Source organism: Mustela nivalis (genome assembly GCF_964662115.1).
Source record: "Mustela nivalis genome assembly, contig: HAP1_SCAFFOLD_2085, whole genome shotgun sequence".
NCBI classification, from domain to species: Eukaryota; Metazoa; Chordata; class Mammalia; order Carnivora; family Mustelidae; genus Mustela; species Mustela nivalis.
The window spans coordinates 13,618-28,229 of NW_028134579.1; the positions used below are offsets into that span (position 1 = coordinate 13,618).

General features: G+C 48.4%; 1 protein-coding gene across 4 annotated transcripts in view; it reads left to right on the top strand.

The window, feature by feature from the left end:
* Positions 1-4,358: 4,358 nt before the first annotated feature.
* Positions 4,359-14,612, top strand: part of ZNF341 (zinc finger protein 341) — a 46,280-nt gene continuing 36,026 nt past the window's right edge. Inside the window, exons 1-3 of one of the 4 annotated variants that reach the window (XM_082750915.1) lie at positions 4,359-4,478; positions 10,228-10,338; positions 12,966-13,162. In XM_082750915.1, coding sequence (XP_082607041.1) covers positions 4,448-4,478; positions 10,228-10,338; positions 12,966-13,162 — 339 coding nt within the window. In that variant the 5' untranslated portion in view covers positions 4,359-4,447. Of the gene's footprint in view, positions 4,479-9,643; positions 9,897-10,227; positions 10,339-12,965; positions 13,163-14,612 lie in introns of those variants that run through there. The other 3 variants (XM_082750917.1, XM_082750918.1, XM_082750916.1) reach the window with 3 other exon arrangements.

Here is a 14,612-nt window from a genome sequence, read left to right on the forward strand (position 1 = left end):
TTCCTCAGAGAGGCCTTCCCTTACCACCCTGTCTAAAGTAGCTTCCTTTCCTGCAGAGGAAAAAAATATATAAAGTCTCAGAATATTTCTCTTTTTTTTTTCTTGTTTACAGTCCATCTTGCCTGCAGGACTATGACTCCATGAAAGCAAGGATTTTTGTCTTTATGTTCATGGCATGTCCCCAGCATCTAGAACAATGTCTAACACAATATGGATGTAATCAATATTTTATTTATTTTATTATGATTTTTAAAATTTATTTGAGAGAGAGAATGAGTGGGGAGAGAGACAGAGAGGGAGAAGCATGCTCTCCACTGAGCAGGGAGCCCGATGTGTGGTTCAATCCCAGGACCTTGGGATCATGACCTGAGCCAAAGGCAGACGATGAATCAACTGAGCCACCCAGGTGCTACTGTAATAAATATTTTAAATTACAGTTAACCCTTGCACAACATGGGTTTCAACTATGCAGGTGAACTTTTTTATTACAGTACAGTGCTACAAATGTATTTTCCCTTCTTCTTTTTTTTTTTTTTTAAAGATTTATTTTAGGGTGGCTTAGTTGTTAAGCGTCTGCCTTCAGCTCAGGTCATGATCCCAGAGTCCTGGGAACAAGGCCCGAATCAGGCTCCCTGCTCAGTGGAAAGCCTGCTTCTCCCTCTCCCACTCCCCCTGTTTGTGTTCCCTCTCTCGATGTGTCTCTTTCTCTCAAATAAATAAATAAAATCTTTTTAAAATTTTACTTGATTTATTAGAGAGAGAGAGAGAGCATGTGAGAGCCAAGCTGGGGGAGGAGGGCATGGGGGGAGGGCAGAGTTGGACGGAAAGAGATAATCCCAAACAGATTTCCCCGATGAGTACCAAGCCTGACTCAGGACTAATCTCACAACCCTGAGACCGCACCCCAGCTGAAACCAAGAGTCAGAAGTTTAACCTACTGAGCCACCCAAGTGTCCCCTCTCTTTTCTTTCTTTTTTTTTTTTTTAAAGATTTTATTTATTTATTTGACAGACAGAGATCACAAGTAGGCAGAGAGGCAGGCAGAGAGAGAGAGAGAGAGAGAGGCTTCCTGCGGAGCAGAGAGCCCAATGCGGGGCTCGATCCCAGGACCCTGAGATCATGACCCGAGCCGAAGGCAGCAGCCCAAACCACTGAGCCACCCAGGTGCCCCAATCCCCTCTCTTTTCTAAAGATTTTATTTTTAAGTAATCTCTACACCCCATGTGGTGCTCAAACTCACAACCTCAAGAGTTACATGTTCTACCAACAGAGTCAGCCAGATGTCCCTCTTCCTTGTGATTTTATTTTATTTTAATTTATTTATTTTTTTAAGATTTTTTTAAAATTTATTTTATTTGACAGATAGAGATCACAAGTAGGCAGAAAGGCAGGCAGAGAGAGAGGGAAGAGGAAGCAGGCTCCCTGCTCAGCAGAGAGCCCGATGCGGGGCTCGATCCCAGGACCCTGGGATCATGACCTGAGCCGAAGGCAGAGGCTTTAACCCACTGAGCCACCCAGGCGCCCCTTTCTTGTGATTTTAATAACATTTTCTTTTCTCTAGTTTTATTTTAAGAATACAGTATATAGTACATATAACATACAAAATATTTGTTAACTGACTTTATGCTATTGGTCACAGTAGGCTATTAGTAGGTATGTTTTTGAGGAGTCAGAAGTTATACACAAAGTTGCTCAGTTGGTTAAGCAACTGCCTTCTGCTCAGGTAATGATCCTGGAGTCCTGGGATCAAGTCCCACATTGGACTCCCTGCTTGATACGGAGTCTGCTTCTCCTGCTGACCTCTCTCTTCTCATGCTCTCTCTCTCTCAAACAACAGATAAATAAAGTCTTTAAAAGGAAAAAGAAATTATACACAGGATTTTCAACTGTGTGCAAGGCTGGTGTCCCAACCCCCATGTTGTTCAAGGGTCAGTTCTAATTAAATGAGTGTGAATGTATTAATATATAACTTGAATACTTTTTATTTATTTTTTATTTTTTTTTAAAGATTTTATTTATTTATTTTACAGAGAGAAATCACAAGTAGATGGAGAGGCAGGCAGAGAGGGAGAGAGAGAGGGAAGCAGGCTCCCTGCTGAGCAGAGAGCCCGATGCGGGACTCGATCCCAGGACCCTGAGATCATGACCTGAGCCGAAGGCAGCGGCTTAACCCACTGAGCCACCCAGGCGCCCCATAACTTGAATAATTTTTAAAAAGAACAGTTTAGGGACGCCTGGGTGGCTCAGTTGGTTGGGCAGCTGCCTTCAGCTCAGGTCATGATCCCAGCATCCTGGGATCGAGTCCCGCGTCGGGCTCCTTGCTCGGCAGGGAGCCTGCCATTCTGTTTGCCTGTGCTCGCTCTCTCCCCCCCCCTCTCTCTGATAAATAAATAAAATCTTAAAAAAAAAAAAAAGAACAGTTTATATTGAGAAGCTCTTGAAGGGGAGAGATGACAAGAATCTGAGGCCACTGGATCAATGGGGAAGAAAAGACATGGAGGAGGGCTCCCTGGCCCCATTCCTGTCAGAGAGGCAATGGAAAGTGGTGTTTAGGGCTTGAGGAGGGCCCCAGGTCTCCAAAGTTGCCAGGAAAGAAGGTGAGGCATGCAATCTGGGAAAATGGTAGGTTTTCTTTGGGGTCATTTGCTCAGGGCTTGCTGTGCAAGTGTGAATAGAGAGGGGAAGGGGTGTAGTGTTGGGGAAGACAGGGGCTGTATTTGGCGCAAGATGGGGAGTTCATCAGTAGAAATGGACCTTGAGGGGGTGTGTAAGTGGAGGGTCTGTGAGGCAACTTATCAGGAACAATGGCTGGTAATGTTCCACAGGACAAACAACCTTTGTTTTTTTGTTTTGTTTTAAAGATTTTATTTATTTATTTGACAGAGAGAGAGAGCGCACAATTAGGCAGAGTGGCAGGCAGAGAGAGAGGGAGAAGCTGCCTGTCCACTGAGCAGGAAGCCTGAGGCAGGGTTCGATCCCAGGACCCTGGGATCATGACCCGAGCGGAAGGCAGCTGCCTAACTGACTGAGCCACACAGGCGCCCTGACAAAGGACCTTTGAGCAATTTTTGTTTGTCTGTTTGTTTGTTTTTACTCTTAGGAGTTATATATTTAGTGAATATGAGAAAATGAAAATTGTGATTTTTTATGGTTATTACTTTGGATGAGACTAATATAGATATTTAAGAAAAAACAATGAGAACATTTAGGGTCAAACCCACGGTAGTCCAGTTGGAGGATCTGGCCACATTCATAAGAAATCATGATTGAGGAGACCTCCCTGGTTGCCTATCCCCTCCACACACTCCCCAACTCTTCCTTGCGGTCCAAGCGTACTTCTTTGGAACCACTGTCACACCTTGTACCTAAATAATTTTTTAAAATTTTATTTTTTCAGTGTTCCAGGATTCATCGTTTGTGCACCATACTCAGTGCTCCATGCAATACGTACCCTCCTTAATACCCACCACCAGGCTCACCTAACCCCTCACCCCCCTAGTAATTAAATAATTTTTAATATATAAAAATTAAATTTGTCTGCTTCCCCCATCCCTAACTCCAAGGGAAGGGAGCACTGGATCCTGGAACTATTATAGGACTTGGTGCATAGTAAACTCTCAATTAGTGGCTAATGGAGCATGAACTATGGAGAGCAGTGTTGTGGGGGTGTCCCAGTGAGGACTGGAGATGCGGGGGAGGAATCTGGGAGACCTGGATAGTCTTTCTTTAAGGCTGGGTTGGAGGTTGCTGAGGCCGGTATTGGGGTTTTACTGACAGAATGCAGTCTTCAGGAGGCAGGGATGGAGGTCTGTATGAAGAGGAAATGAGGTCCCTAACAGGTGCAAGTGGGAGTTAAGTAACAGCTATGGGTAAATCTCTTGAGACGATGGGGGATTAAGACCAGGTTGAGATGGGAGGCACTTCAGGAGACAGGTGACTCCCACTGGGTAGTGATGGGGCTCGCTATGGTTGGGAACAATTAGGAGAATCAGTGTTGCACAGCTAAGGCAGGGGTCTTGGGTTAGATGGAAGTCGCCGTGGTCCGAAGTTGGGTGGTCCGAGTTACGTGGGGGATACTGTGTGCTGTGGAAATAAGTTCCATGTTGCAGAAATGGGAGTCTCGTGTGCAGGGTGGGGGTGGCAGGTCCAGATAATATTAGAGGTCCAATACCCAGTTGGGAGGTCTCCTGTGTGAGGCTGGGATGGGGTCAGTATGCAGAACTGGGGGTTCATGTGAGACAGGTTTGGGGATCCACATGCCGGTGGCTGGGTTATCTAGGCATGACAAGGGAGCTACTGCTGAATTTCCCGGACGGCGGGCGGGGTTGGGGGGGTGAGGGGCCTCGGCGGCAGCTCCCGAGCGCCCCCTGGCGGCCCAGACCCCACCGCGGTTCCCACAATGCTCACGTAGCCCCGCTTCGGCTCCCGAGACAGCGGCAGCTCCAAGATGGCGCAGACGATTTTCGAGGCCCTGGAGGGTGAGCGGCGGCGGGGCCGGGGGAGGCGGCTGTTCCACGTTGCGCCCCCTCCCGCCGCGTCCTCGCAGAGCCGGGCCCAGGGCACGCGGCGGCCGCGGGGCGGAGGGCGCCGGGGCCGGAACAGCCACGGGGCGGGAGGGGCACGGGCGGGAACAGCCGCGGGAGCCGAGGCCCGGCGGGGGGGTGGGCACCGGGACCGGAACAGCGGCGGAGATAGGCTCAATGGCGGAGGGCGGTGGTATGGGACCAGAACAGCCGCGGGAGCTGAGGCCCGGCGCAGGGGGTACAGCCGGACAGGAACAGCGAGAAGAGAAAGCCCTGGGGGAGGCGAGGGAGCTTCGGGGCAGAACAGCCGGGGGAGAGCATGACCGGGGCGGAGGGGGGAAGGCCTTGGACAGGAACAGCGTCGCTGGCGAGGGCCTCGGGTCGGCGCAGGAGGGATGTCCTGGAGGGAACAGCCGGAGAGGCAGCGCAGTGGAAGACAGGCCTTGCAAAGTCCGCGCTGAGGGAGGCGGTGGTTCGGGGGCGGGAAGGGCTTGGCGGCTGAAGCAACCTAACTAGGCGTCCTGACCACGAACGACTTGTATTGAGGGCCAACTGTGCCTCGTGCCCGAGGTGGTCTCTCAAAATCAGACCAGGAAAGGATAGGTCCTACCTGGGTGCAAGGCCATCGGTGCTCACACACGCAAACCAACAAACACTAGGTGCCTATTTTGTGCACCGTGCTTGGGTGCAGAGCTTTATACACTCAGATCAAGAAACGATGGGTGTCAGCGGTGTGCTTGGCTGGGACACACAGTGCCCTCAGACGGAACCCTGTAAACACTGGGCGCCATCTAATTGTCCTGTGCTCTGGAGGTTCCAGGCGTGGAAGTGGACCTCAGGCGCAGGGGATTGTGGACTTTGGAGTCAGCAAACACTGCATAGACCTCTCTGTGCACCTGCAGGCCATGGATGGGTGGGCGGGAGCCTTACTGACTTTAGGACCGTGGCACAGGGTAGGTTGCGGGGCGTGGGGGCGGGATATAGACCTGGGAATGCTCTTAGAGGGGTGTGATAAATCAGAAGACTGAAAGTTGGCCAGACTAGTAGAATGTTGCTGAGACTTGAGACCCATAGGACATCTCAGCTATGTCCCTTCACTTTTTGGAGGATCGGAGTTCTCACCATGAAATAGGTGAGAACTCCCCGCCCCCACCCCCCTGGGGGGAGAATTTCAATCTCAGGAATACTTACTGAGCCAGACACAATTCCTGCCCCACAATTGGGCAGGGGGCACATGAATGGAGGGAGGCATATAGAAATTATAGAACAAACAACTATTAAAATTATACAGTTACAGAAAAGGTATACCATAAAAGAAGATTACCTTAGCTGGCTTTTAGTGCCAGCTTTTAGGGTGACCAGTGTGGAGGGACAGGGTCAGTGTACTTAACCTCTGGAAGACTAGTAGAATAGGGTGAGGCCTACTTTCTCTTTAGCTTCCATGGACGCCCTCCACGTTTGAGATTTTACTACAAGAATGTGTTCATGTATTGAGTGATGGGGAAATTAAAAGAAAAACCAGTTCCTAGAACAGTGACATGCATGCTTGGCTAGGGCAAGGACAGCGGAACTGTGAGGACCCAGAGATGACCCAGGCAGTAGGATCTGCACTTGCAAAGCCCTGGGGGAAGAGAGGTCTTCTAGGATTCACCGAAGTTCATGTGAGTGAGGAGTTAGAGCTGAGACTTGTGAACTTTATCTTGCAATCACTGTGGAGCTGAGAAAGGGTTTTCAGCAGGGGAGCAGAACAATCTGATGTATGTTTTATAAAGTTCACTCCGGCTGCTCTGAGGACGCACTGCACGGGGCCAGAGTGGCAGGGGGGAGGTGAGGGAAGTAGCTGCAGTTGTCCTGCTGAGAACCAGTGGTGGCCTGGGCCAGGGGGACAGATACAGGAAGGAGGAAAGTAGATCTAAAGAGAGTCCATAGGGGCAGAATAGGCTAGACTTGCTGCTGAAGGACTGGAAATGAGAAGAGGTTGGGGAAAGATTAAAGGGGTGCCCTAGGGGCTCTGGTTGGGTGGACATTGGTGCCTCTTGTTGATGAGAATTATTGAAAGAGGTAAAACTGAGCAGTGAGGGTGACACACTTCGCTGGATCTCAGTTTTAGACAGGCGGCCTTTTTTATTTTTATTTATTTATTTATTTTTAAAAAGATTTTATTTATTTGACAGACAGAGATCACAAGTAGGCAGAGAGGCAGGCCGAGAAAGAGGAGGAAGCAGGCTCCCCGCTGAGCAGAGAGCCCCATTTGGGGCTCAATCCCAGGAAGCTGGGATGATGACCTGAGCCTAAGGCAGAGGCTTTAACCCACTGAGCCACCCAGGCGCCCCAGACAGGCAGTCTTTGTTAAAAGACTATTTTTTAGTTTTAGCAGCTTTAGGTTGACAACAAAGTTGAAAGGAAGGTATAGAGAAATTGAAGAAACTCACACGTGACTAGCCTCCCCCATTAGCAACATAATTTGCCCAAATGGTACATTTGGTACCAAGGATGACTCCACACTGACACATCATAATCATCCAAAATCTATGGCTTTTCTTTATGTTCACTGTGGGTATTGCACATTCTCTTGGACAAATGTGCAGTGACATATATCCCTCATTACAATATCATCACAGAGTATTTTCACTGCTCTAAAAATCCTCTCTGTTCTGTCTCTTCATAGCCCCCCCCCCCACAAAACCCCTGGGAATCCCTGATCTTCTGATTGTCTCCATAGTTTTAACAGGTAGTATTTTTTGAATCAAAATTTAAAAAAAAATTTTTTTTAAGATTTTATTTATTTCACAAAGAGAAAGAGAGAATGCGCACAAGTAGGGGGAATGGCAGGCAGAGAGAGAGGGAGAAGCAAGCTCCTTCCTAAGCAGAGAGCCCTACATGGGGCTTGATCCCAGGACCTGAGCTCAGGTCCCAGGGATCCCAGGGGTCATGACCTGAGCCAAAGGCAGGTGCTTAACCCACTGAGCCACTGAGGTGCCCCTTGAATCAAATTTTTTATTTTGAAATCATTGTGGGTTTTTTTCTGTAGATTTCTATATACCCTTTACCTAGTTCTCCTCAATGTAACATGCAAGACTATTTTATATTACAACATATTGAACAGTTACATCACCATAAAAGGTTGCCCTTTGATAGCCAAACCTACCTCCTTCCCCACTCCCCATCATCCTTGGTGTCTGTCAACCACTAATCCGTCCTCCAGTTCTAAAATTTTGTCATTTCAAGAATGTCATATAAATGGAATCATATAGTATATGAGCTTTGAAATTGGCTTTTTTCCCACTTATCATAATTCCCTAAGATTCACCCAAGTTATTATGCCTATCAGTATTTCATTCCTTTTTATTTATTTATTTATAAATAAAGATTTTGTTTATTTGACAGACAGATCACAAATAGGCAGAGGCAGGCAGAGAGAGAAGGAAGCAGGCTCCCTGCCGAGAAGAGAGCCCGATGCAGGGCTTAATCCCAGGACCCTGAGACCATGACCTGAGCTGAAGGCAGAGGCTTTAACCCACTGAGCCACCCAGGCACCCATATTTCATTCCTTTTTATTACTGAGTTGTATTCCAAGGTATGGATGTACCATAGTGTAACTATTCACCCATTGAAGAACATCTGAATTGTTTTCAGTTTTTTACTATTATGAATAAAACTGCTGTGAATGCTCATGTACAGACTTGCATTCAAATGCTTATTGACTCACAATTTTGCCTAATATAGTTGGAGACTTACTGAAGCTTCTCCAGGGGAGCAAACCCCAAGTTTGGGACTCCATTTTGGGGAGAATTAGATGGGAGGTAAGTGAGTCTGCCCAGGGAGAAGAGAGAGAATCCAGACTGAAGGAACTTTTCAAAACAGAAACATTTTGAAGAGATTTATTTTGTTTTGTTTTGGTTTAAAGATTTTATTTAGGGGCACCTGGGTGGCTCAGTGGGTTAAAGCCTCTGCCTTCGGCTCAGGTCATGATCCCAGGGTCCTGGGATCGAGCCCCACATCGGGCTCTCTGCTCAGTGGGGAGCCTGCTTCCTCCTCTCTCTCTCTGCCTGCCTCTCTGCCTACTTGTGATCTCTGCCCGTCAAATCAATAAATCAAATCTTTAAAAAAAAATAAAGATTTGATTTATTGATTTGATGGGCAGAGATCACAAGTAGGCAGAGAGGCAGGCAGAGAGAGGAGGAAGCAGGCTCCCTGCTGAGTAGAGAGCCCGATGTGGGACTCGATCCTAGGACCCTGGGATCATGACCTGAGCCGAAGGCTGAGGCTTTAACCCACTGAGCCACCCAGGCGCCCCTAGAAGAGTTTTGGACAGAAGAGAGCAGAGCAAGCTATGAAGGAATGAACAGAGAGGTGGAAGAAGACCCAGGAGGGAGGTATCCTAGAGCCAGGGGAGTGTCTCAGGAAGGAATGTCCGATGCTGCCAGATGTTCTTTGGTGATTTTGGTGGAATGCTGGGGGCTTTAGCCCATGAAGTGGGTAGAGGAGGATTGGGAGGTGTGTAGAGGCGATGGACGGATGATTCTTGTTGAAGGGAGGAGAAATAGGAACATGGGTTCAAAGAGACGGAATTCTAGAGAGACCTGAGCATGTGTAGTGTTGATGGGAAGGAGAGGTTGCAGACATACCGCGAAGACAGGGACCATTTGCTGTGGAGAGTGGTTTCTGAGGGAGCAGGAGGGGTTGCAGGGAAGTGCTGGCCTCAGGAGAGACACAACATGCATTGGGACAAGAGAAAGTATGAATTCACTTCGGCTGTGGCAGCTAATAGTTCCAATTTGCATTGCCTTTGGAAGCTGGAGCAGGTGTCCAGGTAAAAGGTTGGAAGAGGTTGGGAGCAGAGCATTGGCTGTGGGGACGGAGAGAAGGAGGCACCCTCTGGGTTTTTTGGGAGGGAGGCAGTGTGGTTTGGTGGCCACTTAGATGTGAGGAGGCCCGTCCTCCAGCTGGTGACATGGCTAGACTGTATTATTATGAACCTCAGCAGTAGTGACAGCTGACTGGAAAACATGGAAGTACTCAGGTTCCCACGGGTGTCCTGACCATAAATTCGATTACACTGTTTACTGAGGAACTGAAAGAAGTACACGTCGGAAAACAAGGGAAGCAGGGACGCCCAAGAGCAAACAAATTTGTGGGGTAGGATGGGGGAAGACTCAGTAACATGATTTGTGGAGGGGCTTATGATTTAGGATCAGACTGTTCCCTGAGGAAGAGAGAAGCCTAGTCTAGCAGTGGTTTAAACAAGGTAGAAGTTTATTTCTCTCATATGGGAGACCAGAGGAAGACAGCCCAAAGCTCCAAGGGTGGCTGTGTTCTACAAGGTTCTCAGAGGCCCAGGACCTTTCCCAATTGTGCCCTGCAATCCCTAGGGTATGGCTCTTATCTTTATGATTTGGGGTGGTGGCTCGGGCAAAAAAAGGGCATCCCGTACCAGGCAGTTTTAAAATAACTAACCAGGTACTGCCATAGGACACCTTTCTTCCCCCATTGTCCAGAATTTAGACAGTCCCTAGCTGCAAAAGTAGCTGGGAAATGTAATCTTTATTGTGGGGCCATATTTTCAGCCAAAAATCTTGGGTTCTATTACAGTGGAAGTAGGAGAGAATGTATATTGGGGCACAGCCAGCCGTCTTTGCCACAGAGGGCTTACTTTGGGTCTGGCTTGTGAAGGGGAAGTCAGAGACTCCATTTCTTTTTTCAGGAATGGACAATCAGACTGTCCTGGCTGTCCAGTCACTGTTGGATGGCCAAGGAGCAGTCCCTGATCCAACAGGCCAGAGTGTCAATGCACCTCCTGCTATCCAGCCACTGGGTAAGTATCTGGGCAGGTTCACCAGTGGGAAGGGTGCGTAGCTTCCTGTGAAAAGCAGATGGGGCTCATGAGGGGGTATGGGAGTGAATTGCCTACTGGGGTGCCCAGGATACCATCTGGTGTCTGAACCCTCTCCCCTTCCTCCCAGCCTGGGTCTTCAGGCTCAGGCTTGTTTCTTCTTGGCAATGAGGATGCACTTTCTCAATCAGTTAGTGAATGTGAAGCTCATGACAGGGAATGGCTAGGAGCTTAGTAACGCTTGTACCTTTGACCGCAAAGTTATTTCTCAACTTCTCCTCTATGGAAAGAGCAGGCTGAACATGAATCTCCAATTTCCAGGCCAGGCCCCTGAGACACAGAGAAGATAAGGAACTTTAGAGCCCTGTGTGAGTCTGTGTGTTCATTTATTCATTCCACAAACATTTTTGAACACTTGGGAACAATTCTGGGCACAGAGAGATACCCACCTGGGTTTGAATCCTTGTTCCCGTAGTTCCTGGCTCTGTGACCTTGGGCAAGTAAGTAAACTTCTCTGTGCCTCAGTTTCTACATCTGTAAAATGAGGATAATAGTCTTAACCTCTTAGAGACCTTGTGAGGATGCTTGGGACTCACTTTCAGTTGTTTTGTAAATAAGGAACACAAGTCTCTTGTGGTTTGTAGAGATGAATGCTTATTTCTCTCTTACACGAAGTCCTGATGTGCGTTTGGGGTGGGTGTGGTGAGACTCAGACCCTTTCTTTCTTAAGGTTCTGTTGCCCTCTGCCTCAGTCCAGGCTGGCTGCTCCAGCTTTCCACTTTCATTTCCACATTCTAGCCAACACAAAGGGAAGAAAGAACAAAGTAGAAGTCATACTCCTTCCTTTTATTTTTTATTTTGTTATTTTAAAATAAATTATTTATATATTTGAGAGAGAGAGCAAGCACAAGTGTGGTAAGGGGCAGAGGGGGAAGCAGACTCCCTGCTGAGCAGGGAGCCCAGTGTGGGGCTCCATCACAGGACCCCAGGATCATGACCCAAGGCAAGGGCAAAAGCTTAACAGGCTGAGCCACCCAGGTGCCCCTTCCTTTTTTAAAAAATATTTTATATACTTACTTGTCAGAGAGAAAGAGAGAGCATGAGCCTGGGGAGTGGCAGGAAGAGGCAGAGAGAAGCAGACTCCCCGCCAAGCAAGGAGCCCGATGTGGGACTTGATCCCTGCATTCTGGGATCATGAGTCCAGCCAAAGGCAGATGCTTAACTGACTGAGCCACCCATGCGTCCCAATATGCCTTCCTTTAAAAGAAAGTTGCGGGCGCCTGGGTGGCTCAGTGGGTTAAGCCGCTGCTTTCGGCTCAGGTCATGATCTCAGGGTCCTGGGATCGAGTCCCGCGTCGGGCTCTCTGCTCGGCAGGGAGCCTGCTTCCCTCTCTCTCTCTGCCTGCCTCTCCATCTACTTGTGATTTCTCTCTGTCAAATAAATAAATAAAATCTTAAAAAAAAAATTAAAAAAAAAGAAAGTTGCATAGACAGTATACTTTTGCTCTTATCCTATTGGTTAGAATTCAGTCACATGATGTCTAGCTGCAAAGAAGGCTGAGAGAAGAGTCTTTAGTTAGATGGTCATGTTTCCCACTATTACTGTCTAAGAAGGAAGAGTGGCTGTTGAATAACAAGTAGACGTTTCTTTCTTTCTTTCTTTTTTTTTTTTTAAAGATTTTATTTACTTATTTGACCGAGAAAGATATAGTGAGAGAGGGAACACAAGCAGGGGGCGTGGGAGAGGGAGAAGCGGGCTTCCCACTGAACAGGGAGCCCGATGTAGGGCTCGATCTAAGGACCCTGGGATCAGGACCCTAGCCAAAGACAGATGCTTAACCAACTGAGCCACTGAGGCACCCCAACAAGTAGACATTTCTGCCACAATGTGTCAAGTGCTTGGCACTGTACATGGCCGTGGTCTACCATGGCCACCCTCAGTGGGTGGTATCAACTATAGCTAATCATTCATTGAGTTTTTCACTCATTCAGCAAATACCCATTGAGGGGCTTCTACATACCTAGGAGATCCTGCCAGTTATGGTAATAAGTAAGACTTATTTCCTCCCTTTTGGGGGATTCACAGTCTGACGGTCCTGGGAAGAAGTATGATATGAGCGATGCACCCAGCAGAAGGAACTGTGGCGACTAGCTTTAGGAAGGCTTCCTGAAGGAGGTGACATCCGAGCAGAGTCTTGTGGCCTGAGTTGTTCTGAGAAAAGAAGCCTGCAGAGGGAGCAGGGGATGCCGAAACATAGAAGGTCATGTAGCCTATTTGGGGACCGATGAACAATTCAGGTGGGATAAAGATTCCAAAATTTCTCAGCTTTGAAGCACACCCACTCTACTATTTCCTGATTCATAATTTTTCAATACCTGGGGAGACATGACTGGATATTCCTGTAGGAGCCTACGTGGTTTTGAAATCTCCTTTTGGAAGCACAAAGTTGGCACTAGACACATGCCCGTCGAGTCACAGATTTCTGTTAAGGTGGCATGCGTGTGGTCTAGCCACAGGTGTTCTCCTGTCTCTCACTGTGGTGCGCTCTCATTTGTCTCGCTTTTCATCATTGTTCCTCTCCCTCTGTTCGTGTGGGTGTGACCCCTAGACGATGAGGATGTCTTTCTCTGCGGAAAGTGTAAGAAGCAGTTCAACTCGCTGCCGGCATTTATGACCCACAAGCGGGAACAGTGCCAGGGGAATGCCCCGCCCCTGGCCACCGTCTCATTGGCCACCAACAGCATCTACACCCCTTCGGCAGCCCCTGCAGCTGTCCAGCAGGCCCCGCCTCCTGCCAATCGCCAGGTATACGTTTGTTTGTGTGTTCCTTCATTCATTCACTCAAGTCTTTTTTGAGCTTGCACTCTGTGTCAGGCACTGTCTGGGCATCGTGACAGACAAATGTTCCAAATCACTGCCCTTATGGAGGTGGGTGAAATAGTACCAAACACATATGGAAAGACAGACTTTTTTTTAGGATGTTAAGTGCAGAGAGATGGGGATGCCAAGATGGGGATGGGAGGTTTTGCCATTTTGTAAATGGGTACTTGGGGAAGAGCTCTGTGAAGAGGTGACATATGAGGAGAGACCTAAGGTGATGAGGGAATGAGTCATGCTGCTAGTTTGGGGAAGAGTATTTCAGGAGAAGGGATCTGCAAATGCAAAGGCCCTGGGGGGAGAGTGTGCTGGGTTTATTCCGGGACCAGCAAGGAGGTGAGCATGGCTGGGGCTGAGTGAGTAAGGAGGAGAGCAGGAGATGATAAGGTCAGACAGGGAGCAGGGGGAATCCTGACAAACATGTGGGTTTCGTGGGCTTTTACTCTGAGTGAGATGGGAGCCTTTGGAAGGTTTTTTTGTTTTTTTTTTTAAAGATTTTATTTATTTATTTGACAGGCAGAGATTACAAGTAGGCAGAGAGGCAGGCAGAGAGAGAGAGAGGAGGAAGCAGGCTCCCTGCCGAGCAGAGAGCCTGATGCGGGGCTCGATCCCAGGACCCTGGGATCACGACCCGAGTTTATGGCTTTTTTTTTTTTTTTAAGATTTTTTATTTATTTATCAGAGAGAGAGAGAGAGAGCGCGCGAGTGAGCACAGGCAGACAGAATGGCAGGCAGAGGCAGAGGGAGACGCAGGCTCCCTGCCGAGCAAGGAGCCCGATGTGGGACTCGATCCCAGGGCGCTGGGATCATGACCCGAGCTGAAGACAGCTTCCCAACCAACTGAGCCACCCAGGCGTCCCTAAAGGCAGAGGCTTTAACCCACTGAGCCACCCAGGTGCCCCTGGAGGGTTTTGAACAGACGATGGACATAGTCTGATTTACACTTAAACTATATTACTCTGGCTGCTGTAGAGTGAATGGATTTTGGTGAGAGTCAAGAGAGAAACCCAGAAAATTTTAGGGACCTGTTGTACCAATCTGGTGGTGGTGGCTTGACTGGGATGGTGGCAGTGGAGGTGAAGAGAAGGGATGAGATTTTGGAAATGTTTTGAAGGTGGAGCCCGTAGAGCCTGTGGGTTGGATGTGAGGAGTGAGATCAGAAGGAGTCGAGGGGGATCCACTGCAGAGATGAAGTTGCCATTTCCCGAAGTGGGGAAAACAGCAAGAAAAAGATTTGGTGGGGGGATGTCAGGAGTCCACTGGTCATGCTGGATTTGCAGTATCCATCATTCTTTAAGTGGAGGGAGTGAAGACGCAGACAGATCCGCAGGTCTGGAGGTCAGGGGAAAGCAGAGACCCCCTGGGTCAAGGGCTCTTA